The following is an 18,308-nucleotide window of genomic DNA, read 5'->3' on the forward strand; positions in this document are numbered from 1 at the left end:
GAACTGCTTTTTCAAACCTGTAGTGTTGTCAGGGACTAGACTAGACTGCTCCATGGAGTCCGGGACTTCAGACTTTTGAGCTCACGGAGACATAATTGAGGAACAACGTGGGATTAGTGTCATCGCAAAAGATCTAGTGCCTTCAATTAATTCCCCCAATTTTGTTCCAAGAAAAACAAGAGTGGCTGCTCTTGCCTAGGAAGTTGTCACCAAAAGCCATTTCTTTTTTCCCCCCTCCTCAACATTTCGGAAATAAAGTTCAAGTTCCCCAGGCCCCTTACAAGTTACCAGGAGCAGTTTCACGCGTTCGCTGGGGCTAGGTATCGTGGTACTACTCCTTGTTTTGCTTCTAGGAAGCAGAGGGTTGAGGAAATGACTTGGGCGGGTGCAACCCAGCAGCCGAAAAAGACACAGACGCCCTCCCCTGGGACCGGAGCGGGTGCGCAGCCCTTCCCGAAGATGCCCGGCGAAGCGTCCGGTTCCCTCGGACGCTCCTGGTCCAGTGTCTTAGGCAGAGGGTCTCTGGCGCCTTCCTAGATGTCTTGGGAAGGACAGTCTGGCGGGGTCAGGGACAGCCGGACAGCGCGGGAAGATCAGGCAAGAGGAGAGGGCCCGATTGCGCTTCTTTCTCCGTGCCAAGGACACCAGTCTTCGAGCTTCCCTTCGATTGGACTTCCCGCCCCGGGGGCCGGGCGGGTGCAACTCCATCCCGGTCCTCTTCCAAGTTTCGGGCTCCCCCCTCCCCCCCAAAAGCTGAGTAAGCCGGGTAGAGGGAGCGGCAAGGATTTCCTGCGCGCGATGGGCAGGAGGAGGGGAGGAGGGCAGGAGGGCACCGAGCAAAGACCCTGAACCTGCCAGGGAGCGCGCTCCGGGGCACACGCAGCCTGCGCCTTTGCACGCGTGCTCGGCCAGGGGCCACTCGCCCTGGCCGGCCCCCGCCCCTCTCTGGAGCCGCAGGGAAGCAAGCCCGGGAGGAAGAAGAGGGTAGGTGGGGAGGCGGATGAGGGGTGGGGGACTCCTTGACGTCACTGGAAGGAGGTGCCGGTGTAGGAAGTGGGCTGGGGACAGGTTATAAATCGCCCGCGCCCTCAGCTGCTCTTCATCGAGGTCCGCAGGAGGCTCGGAGCGCACCCGGCGGACGCTTGTCGCGGCTTCTCTCGGCGGCGGCAGCAGCGACTCGGAGCGGGCTCCGGGGCTCCAGCGCTGAGCTCTGCGGTCGCTTGGCGGCCAGGATTACCCGGGGGGTGGGGGGAAGTGGCTGTCTCCTGGCTGGAGCCGCCGGAGAGGGGCTTTTGGGCCGCTAGGGGAAGGAGCGCGGAGCCAGTGGCGGAGGAGCGCGCGACAAGCCGGCCGCGGGGAGCGCGGGCACCGGGAGAGCAGGCCGCGACGCGCTCACCATGGTCAGCTGCTGGGACACCGGGGTCCTGCCATGCGTGCTGCTCGGCGCTCTGCTGCTCACAGGTGAGGCGCGGCCGGGCCCCGAGCCCGAGCGGGGCTGGGAGGGGACGCTTGCCGGGCAGAGTGGATGGGATCCAGGCCAAGAGGCACGCGAGGAGGCGAGGCTAAAGTAGGGAAAGCGAGCCTCGGCGGGAACCTTGGGACACTTGTTGCGCAGCGGGGCACGCCTTGGACCACGGTTCCTTTTCTCCAAATAAGCTTTTCCAAGAGTGGCCGGCGGGGATCGCAGGCATCACGCTCCCAAAGCCACCGTGGCGTTGCGCCCCGGGATGAGTGAAGGGGGTCTCCCAGGAGTCGCTGACCTCTGGCCTTGCTCCCGGGTGCGATCTCGCCCGGATCGCTCCAGGCAACTGGGAACATCTCACAGACTCGACCTGCCAGGCAGCTCCGAGCCTGTTTCCAGGCGGCCTGTTTGGGATCCGCAAGGGCAGCAAGGGGCTGTGGCTCCTGGGAGTCTTAGAAGCTGCGCGGGGCTGCACTGAGACGCGGGCGTTGGCGATGTCGGGCACAGGCCACGACCTCGCAGCGCTAGAAGGAACGGGGTGAACAGATGCCCAGTGGATCGCGTGCCTGCGGAGTGCAGATGGACCCCAGGAGAGGGTCAGCACTGGTATCCTAGGACCCGCTTGGAGCCCTCAGACACTACTACACTTGTCCCTGGGAACTTAAAAGGGAGCGCCTGCTTTTCTCCACTGAGCGCTGCGCTCGACGTGCAGCCACCTGGGTGGGGTGCCTGCGGGGAGCAGGCGGGGCGCACTGCCCAGCCGATACCCGCGACCCTGACCTACCAGAGCAGGGTAGGTCCCAAATGCTATCAGGTCTCAAATTGTCAGCCTAGTTTTTTAAATTCAGAGTCTAGAAAGGGGGGAACAGCTGGAACCAAAAGATGAGTTTGGAGGATTGAGTGAGGTCTACCCCAACCCCCAGGCTTTCTTTTGGAAGTTTCAAAGAGGGAGGTGGAATCATCAAGAGCCAGGGATGTTTTTCAGCAGTTAAGGGTGGAGACCGTCGCCATCAAAGGGTTCAAAGCCAGAGCGGACCTCCGAGCGCGGCTGGAGAGGCGAGTTCTATGGTTGAGTCTCCTGGCGCTCACAGAGAGCCAGATTTTGGAGTGCCTTTCTTTTAAGCATCGCGGAGGAAAGGCAGGATAGGAAATAAAATACAGTGACATAAAATAAACCATTGAGATGGTCCCTGGGAAGAAAAGTGAGCAAGGGTAAACATTATTGAAAAGGAAAAAAACCCAAACGCACTAAACTCAAAAGCCAGTAACTCTCTGCGGGCAGACGCATGAGATTGTTTCTAAATAACAGAAGATAACTGTGGTTGCAAATGAGGTAGAGAGGCCGGGCGAAGTTCTAATGTTAGAGAATTTTCTATAGGTTGGGAAAGGCACTAAAATAAACTATGAATCGAAATATTCTATCCACAAATACATTTTTTTTGCTCTGCCAAGTTGCTTATATTAAAATATAGTTGCGTGGGGAATTTAAATTGTCTATGCGTTTGTTACGCAAAGGTAAACCTAGGGCATGTTACTGTAAAGGTAGGAAGGCAAAGCGCAGGTTTCTAAATTTTCTGCCCATCACACTTTTTTATTTCAAAATAGTGATTGAGTTTGGTGGTGCATGCGATTTTTATATGCATTAAGCATCTCAGACCAGTGGCTACTTTACAGAATCGTGGGTGTGTGTGAGGGGCTCATTTTGCTGTTTTTCTTGAGTATAATTTCTTCAAGCAGAGGCAGAAATGTTGGAATATCTTTGATTTAAAAAAATATAATTTACATGTGCTATAGAAAGAAAGGCGGACAGACATGGATAAAAGTGCAAATCTCCTTACTTGCTTAGGGAATGTTCTGTTCCTAGATAGGTCATCCTGTGCCTTAGAAAACCTGGCTTACAGGACTTTTCAACTGAAATGAGGGTGTGTGAATTGTGGAGAGGGATGGAGGTGCTGCGTTTCTCTAGCCAGGGCATAGAGTACGGCCTGGTAGATTTATTAGGAGTGTGTTTGCTGTCTTCCTGATCCCCTGCTAAAGCTGAACCACCTCATATGTGCTTTACAATCTTTTAATATTTCTGTTATCAATTGTGTGTGTGTATTGGATAAAATAACCATAGATCTTGTAACACAAGAATAATGCCATTATACCCCCTAGAGTAAATACATTTGACTATCTCCAAGTTTGTTGCAATATGAAAAGAGGCCCATAATTCAGATACTTCCAAATTATCTGGGTACTTTCTCTATAAAGGATGTCGACCCTCTTATTATTATTTCTTACTTTTAAGACAATCCAGTCTTAACTAAAACCCACAAATTCCAGTGGGATTCCCTCATGCCCATCCATTTTTCTTGAGTTCTTGAGTAACTAACATTTATAACTTACTAGTTGGAAATGCCTAAACAATTGATATGCTTAAATACTTACCAATACTTAATCAAAATGTGTGCAAAATAACACCTATTTCCAAATTGAATGTTATACACCTCTTTATTTTACATGGCATTTTTTGTTGTTGTTTTCTCCAAGAGTAGTGAGGTTCTTTTTCTATCAGGATGCATTTCTAAATGGTAACTATTTAGGATCTTTGACAGTCCTCATCAATTCCCAGTCATTTACAACTGAACAATAGCTAAGTCCCAATTGTAGTTACTGAAAATACTTTACCTTACTTTTATTACAGCATTTTGTTACATTTTTTCCTGTTGAAAAGTTTAGAATAGGAAGTGTAATTTCCAATGATCACACTTTTTGTTCTCATATATAAAATGCAAAAATTAAAATAGGCATTAATTTATTTATTTGTCCTGAGATTGAGCCCAGGGCCTTGCTAGACACTCGCATTAGCACTGACCTACTTTCTCAGCTACTTTTTTAAGGCCCATATCAAACTCTAAAATTCAATGAATTCAAGAAACAATATCCTACCTATCTCTTTTTTCTCTGCCTACTGAATCACATTTACACAGAATGGATGCTTCAACCTAGAGAATTAACTGTTTTGTTTTCTCTCTCTTTCTCTCTTTTGCTATCAGTGGTCACATTGCGCTGCTTTTTTTTTTTTTTTTTGTCAGTCCTGAAGCTTGAACTCAGGGCCTGGGTACTGTCCTGATCTTTTGTGCTCAATTTTTTAAAAGAATTATTAATTTTATTCTCTATCTTAGACTTTCCAGCAATCTCTTCCTTTTCAGGTTATATATACTTTTTGCTTAAATATACTCTTCAATTTCTAAGATATGAACAATTTATTTTATTTACATCATTGTGCTCAGTTCTTAAATCCAGTGCTCTACCACTTTAGTCACAGCTTTTTTGGTGGCTAATTGTAAATGAGAGTCTCATGGACGTTCCTGCCTCAATGAACCACAATTCTCAGATCTCAGCCTCCTGAGTAGCTAGGATTATGGGCATGAGCCACTATTGCTAGACTTTACACTGAACTCCCTGCGCCCCGCCCCTCCCCCACCCCTCCGCCACTCCAGTGCAATGTATAAGGTTTGTACTTGACCCACCAATTAATTTGGTCTTTAGTGAGCTTGTAAGAGCTGGGCTGCCAGGCTGCCCCAGCCAGTAAATCTTCATCTTAGCATGAAATACAAAAAAAGAATTTGCCTGAAGAAGTTCACTTAATTCTTCTAAAGATATAAGCCATCTCAATCCCAAAGGTGTTCCTTGATTTCCTTCTAAACAAACACTTACTTGATCTAAGAAATGGGACTGTAGTCTCAACCCTAGAGAGATCAAGGCAAGAGGATCATTAATTCTCTGCTCCCTGGTATCCCTGACTCAAAAAAAAAAAAAAAAGGTTTTAGTTTAAAAGAATTACCTTATGTAAAAATCAAACGTATTTTATGTGACTCAAATTTTTTTTAAGTATGGAAGCATTTCTAAATCTATTTTATATATACTTTAGAACTTGAAAAAGATTGAGTCTAAAAAAATGGTTTTACATTGGTCCCCTTCCCCCTCAAAAAAGGAGCTCCCTCGGGGAGATTATGCAGAGTGTAGTTATCTACATAGCAAAGTTGTGGCTGATGTTTACTTGGGCAGTTCTGACAATGAGAACAAATAACAAAGTAGATTTTCCAGTGCTTACAGTTGACCTGTATATAGCTAATGCAGGTGGGCCTAAGAGTGGAGAGGGAGTATGAGGAGCCTGCTGGTAGTCCTAGACAGCAGAAGAGCTCAGGTGGGTTTGGCTGTGTGGTTAAAGGTAGTGGGTGATATCAAATAAACACCATTTGTCAGTGTATTTATCATTGTGGACAAGGGAGGAAGGACATTTGAAATTACACCGGGCTTTTTTTTTTTTTGGAAGTAAGAATACATTACTATGTGTGGTAACAAAGCACAAAAACATCTGTCATGCTGGGCTTAACCTTAGGAGAACAGAACAGGCCATCCTGTTCCATGGTTTCAGTCTGCTGAAGAGATTGGCGAAGAATGAGGGGAATCCCTGCCAGATGCTTTCCAGGATGGCTGATGGATTCTCTCCCACATTAGGTACCAAGAGTAAACTGTGTTGGCTTTGATACCAGATGGAGGAGGGGAAGGAAATGGGAGGAATGGGGTATTCGAGGGAGAACCTCTGGCTTAGCATTTAGGGTTCATTAAGGAAACCGCTCCATTGAGTCCACTGCAGAGAGCAGATTGGATTTCCTGCATTGCTGCTGGGCGGATATGGGGGGATTTCCCATCCGCCTTGGTAAAGCTGAATGCCTAGAACCCATTCCTGATCACTGCTCCTTTTGATATCTGTCTCCTTGGAGACTTGATCTTGCCTCATGGACACGTTGGGTGGCGCCTTATTCATTTAACTACTTATATGAGAGATGAGAAAACTACTCCAGAGGAATTTAAATGATTTCTCTTCCCCAAGGTCAACAGCTGGCTAGTGATAGACTCAGGAACAAATGATTTCCTTTATTTTTTAAAAATTTATTTTATTTTTAAAAGATATTTTTATTATAAATTTCTTCTTTGTGTCTTCCCTCTACCCCAGAGTAGAAATGTTAAAATGTTTGTTGGGCAACATTATTTCATGGTTAAAATTTCCTTTTAAATGATAACATTATTATTATTATTATTACTACTTTGCAGTCCTGGGGAATCAAACCTAAAGGTTTTTAATATGATAGGCAAGTGCTGTGCTGTTTAACTAAATGCTCACACAAAACATTTATTTTCAGGGATTTTTTTTTGGTGTTTTTAAAATTTTTTTATTTTATTGTAAAGGTGAGGTACAGAGGGGTTACAGTTACATAAGGTAATGAGTACATTTTTTGTTGACCATTGTTACCCCCTCCCTCATTTTTTTCCCACTTTCTGTCCCCCCCCACTCCTCCCACCCATCCAAGTTGTAAAGTTCATTTCCAATATATCTTGTCACACAAATCATTTGAAAGTCTTTTTATTTGTATATGTATGTGCATGTATGTATGTGCTGGTGTTGGAGATAAACTCAGGACCTTGCACTCTTGCTTGGCTTTGACTTGAGCCACATCTCTAGCTTTTTGGTGGTTAATTGGAGACCAGAGTCTCACAGACTTCCCTGCCCTTACTGGTTTGGAACCTCATATCTCAGCCTTCTGACTATGATTGTAGGCATGAGCTGCCAGCACAGAGCTGAATGAGTCGTGATTTGGCAGACATCTGGAACACTGAACATTCAGAGGGACATAAGGCCAGTGTAATATGCCATGATTGTTTAAGCCACACCATTCAAAAGGGAGGGAGGGAGGGAGGGAGAGAAAAGGAGAGATTGATTTCAGATGATCAGAGGGAAAATTCATATTATGAAATGTCTGTGTGCGGGCTGGGAATGTGGCTCAGTGGTAGAGTGCTTGCCTTGCATGGGTTCGATTCCCCAGCACCACATAAGCAAAAAGAAAAAAAGCCAGAAGTGCGCTGTGGCTCAAGTGGTAGAGCCCTAGCTGTGAGCTGAGGAGCTGAGCGACAGCAATCAGGCCCAGAGTTCAGGCCTCACCACCAAAAAAAAAAAAAAAAAAGAAATGTCTGTGTGCTACTAAGTAGCTTTCTTTTTGATATTCTTGATTTAATTCTTTTAAAGAAAATGAAAATAAAATCATTTTAAGAAAATAGAAAATGATGAGAACTGGTGGCTCACACCTATAATCTTAGCTACTCAAGAGGCTGAGATTTGAGGAGCAAAGCCAACCTAGACAGAGAAATCCATGAGAGCTTTATCTCCAGTTAATCAGCAAAAAACCAGAAATGGAAATATGGCTCAAGTGGTAGAGCACCAGCCCTCCAAAAAAGCTAAGGGAGGGGCTGGGAAGGTGGCTCAGTGGTAGCATGCTTGCCTTGCATGCATGAGACCCTGGATTCAATTCCTCAACACTACATAAGCAGAAAAAGTCGGAAGTGGCACTGTGCTTAAGTGGTAGAGTGCTAGCCTTGAGCTAAAGAGCTGAGGGACAGCGCCAGGCCCAGAGTTCAGGCCCTATGATGGACAAAAAAAAAAAAAAAAAAAAGCTAAGGGAGAATGCCCTGTCCCTAAGTTCAAGACCCCGTTGCAGTGCATGCACGTGCATACGCGCTCATGCGCACAAACACGAAAAAGATATAGGAATTCAGCTCTGAGAAAGCCAGCTGCTGTCATCCCTTCTCCTGTTGAGCAGGGTGCTTAATTTGAGCCTCAGCCAACAAAGCCTGGCAGGCTTCTTTCTCTGCAAGTTTTGCCTTACCAGCTATTGGTGAGGGGCTAAGTACCTCTGCTTTATCTTGCAATGTCTCAAGCAATTTTTCCAGACAATAGGGCTCTTAGATTTTCTGATTTGATTTAGTTGTCTTCTTCCTGACTCAAATCCATGTCCTTGGGTGCTAAGCACACCTGAAGAGCAATGAAGAATCAACTGTTTCAGTTGGTGCCTTTGTTAGGGACCAAGCTGGTCATGCCAATAGGGTCCTGGCAGGGCTGCCCTGCTAGGCATGAAACATTCTTAATGAGTTAGGCACACACACGCATGCACACATACACACCAGAAGCCACATGTTCTCTCTTGCACGTGGAAACAAAAAAGCTGCTCTCAGGAGTTAGACAGCAATAGATACTAGAGTATTAGGGACAGAGTATTAGGGAGAAAGGCTGCAGACATGCAATTCTACAGGAGAAGAAACTTCTAATATTCTATGGAAGAGTAAGATTGGCAACAACCATCTATTTCAAAACAGCCAGCAGAGGCTTTGAAAATTCCAAGGTGATAGAATGACTAAGGTGATAGATACCTCAATTATCCTGATTGGATCATTATCTATTGTCTAAATATATGCAAGTATTAAATGTCAATTAAAACTAAATAAAACCTAGAGAAGAAACCAGAAAGGAATAGCTAATAAGTAAACAAAAGTACAGTTAAAAATTGCATTAAAGTATAATTTAAAATGCACTAAAAATAATTCTGTTATCTCAAAGTCCAATGGTTTGGGCTCAAGTTGGTCCCTCCTTACCTTTACCTCCATCCTAGCCCTGGACACACCCACATCAGCCCCCAAAATGTGTTTTTCAAAGTGTGGTCCATGGCCAACACCATTACACCCCAATAGCATAATGCATTAAAACCTCTTTTGCATGCTGTGCCTGTACTGGGGCTTAAACTCGGGACCAGTGTGTGCTTGTTTTTTAATTTTTGTTTTGTTTTTGTGGGTTATGGGGCTTGAACTCAGGGCATGGACATTGTCCCTAAGTTCTTTTGGCTCAAGGCTAGCACTCTACTACTTTGAGCCACAGCTCCACTTCCATCTTTCTGGTGGTTAACTGGAAATAAGAATCTCATGGACTTTTCTGCCCAGGCTGGCTTCTAACCTCAATCCTTAGCTCTCAGTCTTCTAGGTAGCTCTGATGACAATTGTGAGCCACTAACACCAACTCTATTTTTTTTTTTTTTTTTGCTTTTTTTGTTCAAGCCTGGCATTCTACCCCTTGAGCCACTGCTCTATTTCTGGCTTTTTGCTAGTTAATTGGAGATAAGAATTTTGTGGACTTTTCTGCCCAGGCTGGCTTTAAAGTGGGATCCTGAGATCTCAGCCTCCTAACTGGATAGGATTACAGGCATAAATCACTAGCATCTTATTCAAAACCTGTTGTGTTAAGAAAAGAATCCCAGGTGTTCTGTTTGTACACTGATTTTACTAGCCTAGTCAGTCCAGGTTCTCTCACTGACAATTCTATAAGCCTTGGACCTGTGTGACCAGGGAACTAGAGACGGGCCTGCCACAAGCCTTTCTGGCTCCCACATTGGCCTTGAGCCCCATCTTCTGCTGGGACACCTGTGTCCTACTTCCAGACTCCTTTTTACAAAATCTTAGGCTTCACTTGGACCTATAATCAAAGTAAACACAAGTTGTGGTCTGGAGGAAAACCCATGGTTAACCAAATCATGAGTGGTAAGATCAAGGTCTAGAAAACAGGGATTTGGTAGAAACTAGTCAAAATGGCATTACATAGCTAGGCTTTAAGGCTTTAACCAGAAATAAAAGCTATGAGGCATTGGCTTCCAACACACAATTGCTGGTGGTGAAAACCAGAGGTGGTAAGTGTCCTTCAGAATTCCTGGCTGTCAGAGCGGCAGTAGCTCATATATTTCCTACCCTTTTCCTTGGCTTGGAGTTCAGTCTTTTTTTTCCTTCTTCACTTGCGCTCTTCCTTGCCTCATTGTCAGCAAATGCTTCTCTCTTTTCACACATTATCACAGAGCTCATAGTCACTTTTCTTAGCCTGGTCTTCTGTCCTTCCATTTAGTGGGTGGGGTGTCAATGCGATTTCCTTTCAAGCCACAGATCCACCCATGTGGTGGACAGAAGCAAAGCTACAACAATTACCAGATTCTTTTGTTGAAAGAGGCCTCAAGTGAACCTAGCACAACTGAAAAGCGTTGGTTTTTATTATATACAAATCCAAACCACTTTAACTCAAGGCTACCTCCAGCCAAATCTTGATGAGCACTTTGCCTGCCAAGGGATTTCTCTGAAACCCTTTGCCTCTCTCTAAGGCCATGGTTACCACTATGGGCTCCCTGTTTGAAGTATCTTGGAGTGTTTTTAAAGCCTTGTACTCCAGCTGCTTCCCTAATGTTTAATCACAATATCCTGAGTGGGACTCAAGCATCAGTAACTTAAAAGGTGCCAGCAATTCTAATCGATGGTTGAGGTCCAGTCTCTCAAATGCTGTCTTATATCAGAATCACCTGGAGGGCAACTGAATGCCAGATTGTAGACCTTACTCTCTAGTTTCTGCTTCAGTAGGCCTGATGGTGGTGTCAACAGTTTGTTGTTCTAACAAGTACCAGGTGATGTTGATATGCCAGATCTAGAAATGACCCTTTGAGAACTATGACTCTTGGGCTAGTTGGAGTCATGTGGCCATGTTGGAGGCACCTGCCCAGCTGCCAGTCTGTAAAAGGCACTAAATTGGCCTGGTGCTGGTGGCTAATTTTACCCCTGTAGTCCTAGCTACACAGAAGGCCAAGATTTGAGGATTGCAGTTCAAAGCCAGCCCAAGCTGGAAAGTCCGTAAAACTCTTTACTTCTAGTTAACCAAACAAAAGCTAGAAATGGAGCTGTAGTTCAAGTGGTAGAGCACCAGCCATGAACCAAAAAGCTCTGATCATATAAAATAATATTTATCAAAATGAACTCCAGGAAATGATAACAAGAGGTTTTTTCTTTGTCACTGTTTGGGTTTTCTTTTTGTTTTGTTGGTTTATCTGTCTTTGGGAGGGTAAGAGGGGACACAGAAATGGAGAGACAAATGCAGTAGTGGTATCACTAGCTACTACGTTGAAAATGAACTATACAACTTGTGGGTCGGGATGAGAGGGAAAATCTGGGAGAGAGCAAGGAAAAGGGTAACATTGTCCAAAAAGAAATGTGCTCTTTATCTGACTTGTGTGACTGTATCCCCTCTGTATATCAGCTTAATATAACAACAAAAAATATTTACATGCTGGGCACTGGTAGCTCATGCCTATAATCCTAGCTACTCAGGAGGCTGAGATCTGAGGATCACGGGTCAAACCTAGCCTGGGCAGGAAAGTCCCTGAGATTCTGATCTCCAATTAACCACCAGAAACCCAGAAGTGGTGCTGTGGCTCAAGTGGTAGAGCGCTTGCCTTGAGCTGAAGAGTTGAGGAACAGCGCCCAGACCCAGAGTTCAAGCCCCATGACCAGCCAAAAAATAAAAAATAAAAATATTTACAAAATAGAAAGAAAGAAGAAGGAAGGAAGGAAGAAAAGAAGGAAGGAAGGAAGGAAGAAAAAGCTAAGCAACACCTTGTAAGACCTGAGTTCAAACCCCAGTACAGGCACACCCACAAAAAAAGAAGGCCACTAAATTATCATGAGACCCGTGACAGGTAGAACAAACTGTGTTTACCATAATTCCTTCCTGGAAGAGTACATGTCAGTGTGGCAGAAAAACAGAGAAAATGGTAGGGTCATATAGCTAGTATGACCGAATTGAAAGACTTCTAGGGGGAATGGGTATGAGCTCTGCCATATTGGGGTATGGAACTGAATACTGATCTAGGCAATAGAGCTAATAAGAGTCCCCCTCCTCCTGTCCTTTCTTTATGTAACACTCAGCTTTTGCTCTAACAAGCACTGCCCATGCCCAGGGTTTCACTGTTGTCTTGTCCTGGGCACTAATGTGCCTCAGTTCAACACTACTTTGCCCCAGTGGGTGCTGTAAAATGTTATCTGAAACCTCCTGCTATATCTGTGTTTCCTTGGCTTAGATCAACATCCCACACTTGGGTGACTTTTTATTGCAAGAGCTCTAATTGTGTCTCTTTTGCCAAAGTACATTGCTGTCAGATAAGGAACTAAGATTCTTGTGTACTGCCAAGAATTCAGCAGCTTCCACTTCCCTTCTGCTCTCACCCTACCTGTCAGGGCATTGAATGCCTTATATCAATCACGTGAGCTCTACTTGGACCCTTTTATTTTTGTTTATAGTATTTATTTATTTATTTATTTATGTTGGCCATTCCAGGGGCATGAACTCAGGGCCTGGGCACTCTCCTTGAATTTTGTTGTTCTGTTTTTCTATTTGAGCCATACAGCTCAAAGCCATACAGCTTTTTGGTCATTGGGGATGAAAGTCTCAAGGACTTTCCTGCCCAGGCTGACATTGAACCATGATCTTACCTCAGCCTCCCGAGTAGGTAAGAAGCCATCATTTATTATTCCATATCAAACTTTACCTAAACAACTGTCATTATGTCTTAGGATACTCTGGAGCCAAACCTCTGGTCTGGGTTTAGCTGGTGACTGCAACTCTCAGCTGGTCACGTGGGCAGCCGCAGTCCCTATCAGTTTGGGACCTGGGCATGGGGTGTCTGGTCTCCAGGCAGTCTTTCCCTCATCATTCAGTCATCAAACTGGGCCTTTCTTACCCTGGGCTCATGGCTGAGGCTGGAATTCCTACATCACTCTGCTACATTCTGTGAGTCAAAGCAAGTCCAGCCCAGATTCCAGGGGTGGGGAGGCCTGCTGATTTGATGGGTGGTGTGGTACCGTGGGGTGACAGTGTTTTCTAAGGTTTGCCACACTGCTGTCCAACACTTCCTCTTTATGGTTCAGTCTAACTCTTAGGATGGCATTGGGCCAAGAATATTGCGTGACTAATAAATAATATTTAACACATATTAGTTCTAAATAATGCCTTGACCCTTTCAAACAGTATCTGGGGATGAAACGAGGCTAGGGGAAGCACTTCCCATTCTTAAATCGTTCATTTAGTCACACAGGCTGCAAACCTTGGCATGATTTGCTGGGACAGCAGCTTCTTAGGGCAACCATGAATGGCACTGGTAAGGTGGCAATCAAACCCCAGAATCTAAATCTGGGCACCTGTGCAGTCTTTTGGGGCCCCTCTCATGAGGCCTTCTCATCTGGCTCCTTCTGGAGAATGTAGTAAGATATCCTTTGGGGAAGGGGGGGAGGGAAGTAGCCAGATAGGTGTTGGCTGTCCAGACATTTTGATTTACCTGTCTGTCACTCCAGTCCCAAAAGGTAGGTCAGGTACTCAGAACCATGAAGAAAATGTTGAGTCTGAGTAAAAGAATGCAATGATTTAAAGTAAAGATGCAATGATTTAAAATCATTTCTGCCAGACTCTAACCCTTCCTCCTCCCCTGCATTACAGCTTGATGGCAAAGCAGAGGAGAAAAGAGCATGTGGGGGGCTGGGGGTGGGGGAGGTTGTTGGACTTTCCTGGTTGTCAAAGCCAGTCTGTCCTTGGAGTTTTGCCATCCCTAAGGAATGTGAGAAGTCACTGCTACTCCGGCTTAAGGCGGCCTTGGGAGATTCCACTGTTGTATGTTGCAGGCATGGTCAAAACTTCAATGAAGACAGAATTTTAATCCTGTGGGTTTCCTTATCATAGATATTCAAGAGCTTTCCCCAAACCTATCAGACTTGAATCCCCAAAGCCATTAAGAACATGGATTTAGGTGGGCTTCCAAACCTTAGTCCTAAGTATGCCTTTAAATTCGTTCAGATGACTAAGGAGGACAGAATAGGCTGAGGCCCAGCATCGGAGTTCTCATCAGGCACATCCTGACAGGCAGTTTCCAGGAATTACACATAGGCTCCTTCGTGCCCCATCTACACCCAGCAACCTGAGATGTGAACATTTTCTGAACGAAACTGGCACACTTGAGGGAAGCCCCCCTCCCCCGAAGTTCATTCTACCCTACCGAGAGCTGCTCAGTTGATCAGAGGGACCAGGACATCCAGCCTGTTGTCCCCAGGGGTGGGGGGGTGGAGTGCAGGCACAGAGCAGCACTTGCTGTGTGAGCTCCCTCAAGGCCCTGAGTAACTATCCAACATGTGAACTTCAAAATCCCTTTGTAGTTGCACAAAGGGATTTCCATACCACGTGTCATTTTGTGAGTACAATGCATCTTGATCAATGCCACCCCTTCCATCATTCTCCCCATCTCTCCCATCCTCTCAGTTTTCCTAGTTCCATTTTGACATATATATCCCCTCCCCTTGACCTTATCCCCTAAGCCTTAAGTTTTAGCTGCCTAGTATTCCTGTATGTTTGTTTGTGTGAGTGCATGTGTATACACATGTGCATGTGAGTGCATGCACACATGCATGTATGCATGTGTATTTATGTGTGCCAATTGTGGGCCTTGATCTCAGGGCCTGGGCACTGTCCCTGAGCCTTTTAGCTCAAGACTAACACTCTACCACTTGAGCTACAGTTCCATTTTTGGCTATTTGTTATTTAATTGGAGATAAGGGGACTCCTAGACTTTCCTGCTGGGTCTGGCTTTGAATTCCAATCCTCAGATCTCAGATTCCTGAGTAGCTAGGATTACAGGTATGAGTCACCAACATGTGGGTGTTGGACTATGAACTGGTGATTTAAAGAACTATACATTATGTGTACTTTAACTCTGATGATTGGAAACCCTGAGCCTGAGGACAATTTGATAACTTGCTGAGAGCTACACATTGGAACAGCCAGGCCAGGATTCAAATGTAGCTCTTCTTCATTTTGAAATGGGTGTTCCTTCTACCAGCCTTTACCTAAAATAGCTTGAATGAGAAAAATCAAACAAACAAAAGAATAAGCTCAGACATAATCAATGAGATCTGTGAGAAAAGCACTGTCCAAGGGCCCTTTTCTCATTTCCGTTCAGTACGGGATGGCCATACTTCAGGCTTTGATTTCCTCGTGTAGCTGAGAGTCCTTTGTGCAGTCAGTAAAACTAGAAACTCTGTGTGTGTGTGTGTGTGTGTGTGTGTGTGTGTGTGTGTGTGTATGTGTGTGTGTGTGAACACCCAGGCCCTTGCACAAGTTAGATGAGCATTCTGCCATTCTGCAGAGCTACATACCCTGCTCTGCAGAATGTCTGCAACCCTGTTGCTGCTTAGGTCTCTTCCTCTTCCTCTATTCTTTAAGATAGTCCTGTAAGCAAATAAAGAGAAAAGGTTTTACTTCTTCCCCCCCACCCCCACACCTATTTTTTTGCCTTAGAAGAAATGAATTTCTAGACTGTGTCTACTAAAGGCTGAGGGAAATCCTATCCTGCCACCTATTGAGGAGTTTTATCTTTTGCTTCAAGGAAATGTCTGGAATGTGTGTGGCCAAATATGGTTCTGCCCTTGGAGAGAAATTACATAAAGTAGTGATAGAAATCCTGTTTGATTTTTAGGATTGTTTTCTTCTTCTAAGTTGGCATGAGAGAAATGAAAACTCTATGGAGATAGATAAAAAGTCAATGATATATTTTAGAAAGCATTGTGAACAAGCTATTTCTAACAGCAATGTAAACTCCTGGAACACCATTTCATCTATGATTAATGGTGTTGTTTTCTTTTGGGAAAACATTGTTTAACTCTTTTTTTCCACTTCATGTATCCTGCTAGATCAGAGTTTTGTTTTGAGATCTTCAGGATCTGTTCCATAGAGAATTCTGCTAGAACTAGAATATAAACACATAGGTGATGAGTAGTTGTATTGGCCTAGAGTGGACTTTGAAAAACTCTAACTTGAGGTTTTCTTGAGGTACAAGGAATATTTGACTTATGTTATTGATATCCAAATTAAGAGCAACTTGGTATTCACACCCAGCCCTCCTTCTGCCTTTAGGACTGGTAAATGGAGAACACCCTAGAAAGGGGATTCACCACACAAATCATTTAGAAGCAAATGGAAACCGTGAGAAATTATCAGGCTTGCTAATTTTCAGGAATTTCAATTTCTCTGTGGTCTTTTTTTTTGTACTAAAACAGCAATTCTATTACTATCTAGATCTCTCGGTTTTTTTTAGGAGTGGTAAAAATTGAAAATGTAGAAACTGGTTTTTGTTGAGGTATTATTGTTGGTGTTACTATTACTATTGAGGTGCATGGGATTGAACTAAGGGCCTCACACTTGCTAGGCAGATGTTCTACCAGTTGAGCCACACCTCCAGGTACTTTTTGCATTGGTTATTTTCCAGGTATGTTCTTGTTTTTATGTCTAGGCAAGCCTGGGCTGTGATCCTCCTATTTGTGACTTCCTATGTTGCTGGGGTTGACAAGCATGTATCATTGTGCCCAGCCATTGGTTGAGATGGAGACTGGAAACCTTTTTTCCTCCAGACTAGCCTCACTCAAACCAATATCCCCGATCATCTCACAAGGTGGTAGACTTATTATTTTTTAACATGTTTTTCAGTGCAAATATATAAACTAGGGACTGACTTTCCCATGTAACATCCCCCTTTTTGGGAGAATGCTAATTACAAGCTGGATAGAAGAGATATAAGAAATATGTTTGCAGCTAGGTTCTGCTGGCTCATGCCTGTACATTTAGCTGCTCAGGAGGCTGAGATCTGAGGACTGCAGTTCGAAGCCAGCCCAGGGAAAAAAGTCCGTGTGACTCTCTCTTTTTTTTGTCCGTCATGGGGCTTGAACTCTGGGCCTGTACTCTGTCCCTCAGCTCTTCAGCTCAAGGCAAATGCTCTACCACTTGGGCCACAGTGCTACTTCAGTTTTCTGAGTGGCTTATTGGAGATAAGAGTCTCACAGACTTTCCTGCCTGGGCTGGCTTTGAACCATGATCCTCAGATCTCAGTCTCCTGAGTAGCTAGGATACAGGCATGAGCCACCAGTGCCCAGCTCCATGCAACTCTTTAACCAGGAAGAAGCCAGAAGTGGAGGTTTGGTTAAATAGTAGAGTGCCAGCCTTGAGCAAAAAAAGTAAGGGGTAACACTCAGACCCTGCGTTCAATCCCTACTACCAGCACACACAAAAAGAATTTTTTAAAAAGACAGGGAAAAAGAAAGGAAGGAAGATGTTTATTTGATTGCTTATAATGATGTATGCTTATAATGATATAATGGAATGATATCTTCTTCCATGATTTCATGAGAAGACATAAATAATATAAACGGTAATTCTGATGTTAATTTCATAGACATTGAAAATTTGATTCTACTTTCCAATTTGTTAGACCCACATAGAAAACACTTTCAGTTCATTTAAAGAGATTCACTTAGAAGGTATTCAACTGGTTGTCATCAAGTAACCTTTTATGTTTGATTTATGAATATAAATTTTGTTATATGTTCTGTGCTCCGTGCTTAATTTTGAATAAGTTCTTTATTATGTGTATGCCAGTTTGGGGGCTTGAACTTTAGACCTGGGCATGGACCCTGAGCTTTTTACTTAAAGCTGGCGCTCTACCTCTTGAGCTACACTGCTGCTTTCTGCTGGTTTATTTGTGTATGTGTGTGTGTGTATGTATGTGTGTGTATGTGTGTGTGTGTGTGTGTGTGTGAGAGAGAGAGAGAGAGAGAGAGAGAGAGAGAGAGAGAGAGAGAGAGAGAGAGAAAGTGTCATGGTGCCTGAACTCTGGGTCTGGGTGCTGTCCCTCAGCTCTTCAGCTCAAGGCTAGTACTCTACCACTTGAGCAACAGCTTCACTTCTGACTTTTTTCTGCTTATGTGGTGCTGAGGAATCGATCTCAGGGCCTCATGCATGCAAGGCAAGCACTCTACCACTGAGCCACCTTCCTAGTCTTCTGCTGGCTTATTGGAGATAGGAGTCTCATGGACTATTCTTCCTGGGCTGGCTTTGGACTAAGTTCCTCAGATCTCAGTCTCCTGAATAGCTAGTACTACAGGCATTAAATGCCTAGCTTTGAATAAGTGTTAGTATTTTGTGAAAGGTTTGCAGTGATTTTTAAAAATAAGTTTTTTATTGTGAAAATACTGTACACAGTGGGGCTACAGTTACATGAGCAAGGTAATGAGTACATTTCTTTTTTGTTGTTGTTGTTGTTGTTCGTGGGGCTTGAACTCTGGGCCACGGCGCTGT

At 44.5% G+C, this 18,308-nt stretch overlaps 1 protein-coding gene across 3 annotated transcripts in view; it reads left to right on the forward strand.

Annotated features, from left to right (window-relative positions):
• Positions 1 to 1,121: 1,121 nt before the first annotated feature.
• Positions 1,122 to 18,308, forward strand: part of Flt1 (fms related receptor tyrosine kinase 1) — a 187,255-nt gene continuing 170,068 nt past the window's right edge. For 2 of the 3 annotated variants that reach the window (XM_070003052.1, XM_070003054.1), the window contains exon 1: positions 1,122 to 1,461. In XM_070003052.1, coding sequence (XP_069859153.1) covers positions 1,398 to 1,461 — 64 coding nt within the window. In that variant the 5' untranslated portion in view covers positions 1,122 to 1,397. Of the gene's footprint in view, positions 1,462 to 5,908; positions 5,969 to 18,308 lie in introns of those variants that run through there. The other variant, XM_070003055.1, reaches the window with a different exon arrangement.

The sequence above is a fragment of the Dipodomys merriami genome, unplaced genomic scaffold, assembly GCF_024711535.1.
Source record: "Dipodomys merriami isolate MVZ:Mamm:240054 unplaced genomic scaffold, mDipMer1.0.p SCAF_6, whole genome shotgun sequence".
Taxonomy (NCBI): Eukaryota; Metazoa; Chordata; class Mammalia; order Rodentia; family Heteromyidae; genus Dipodomys; species Dipodomys merriami.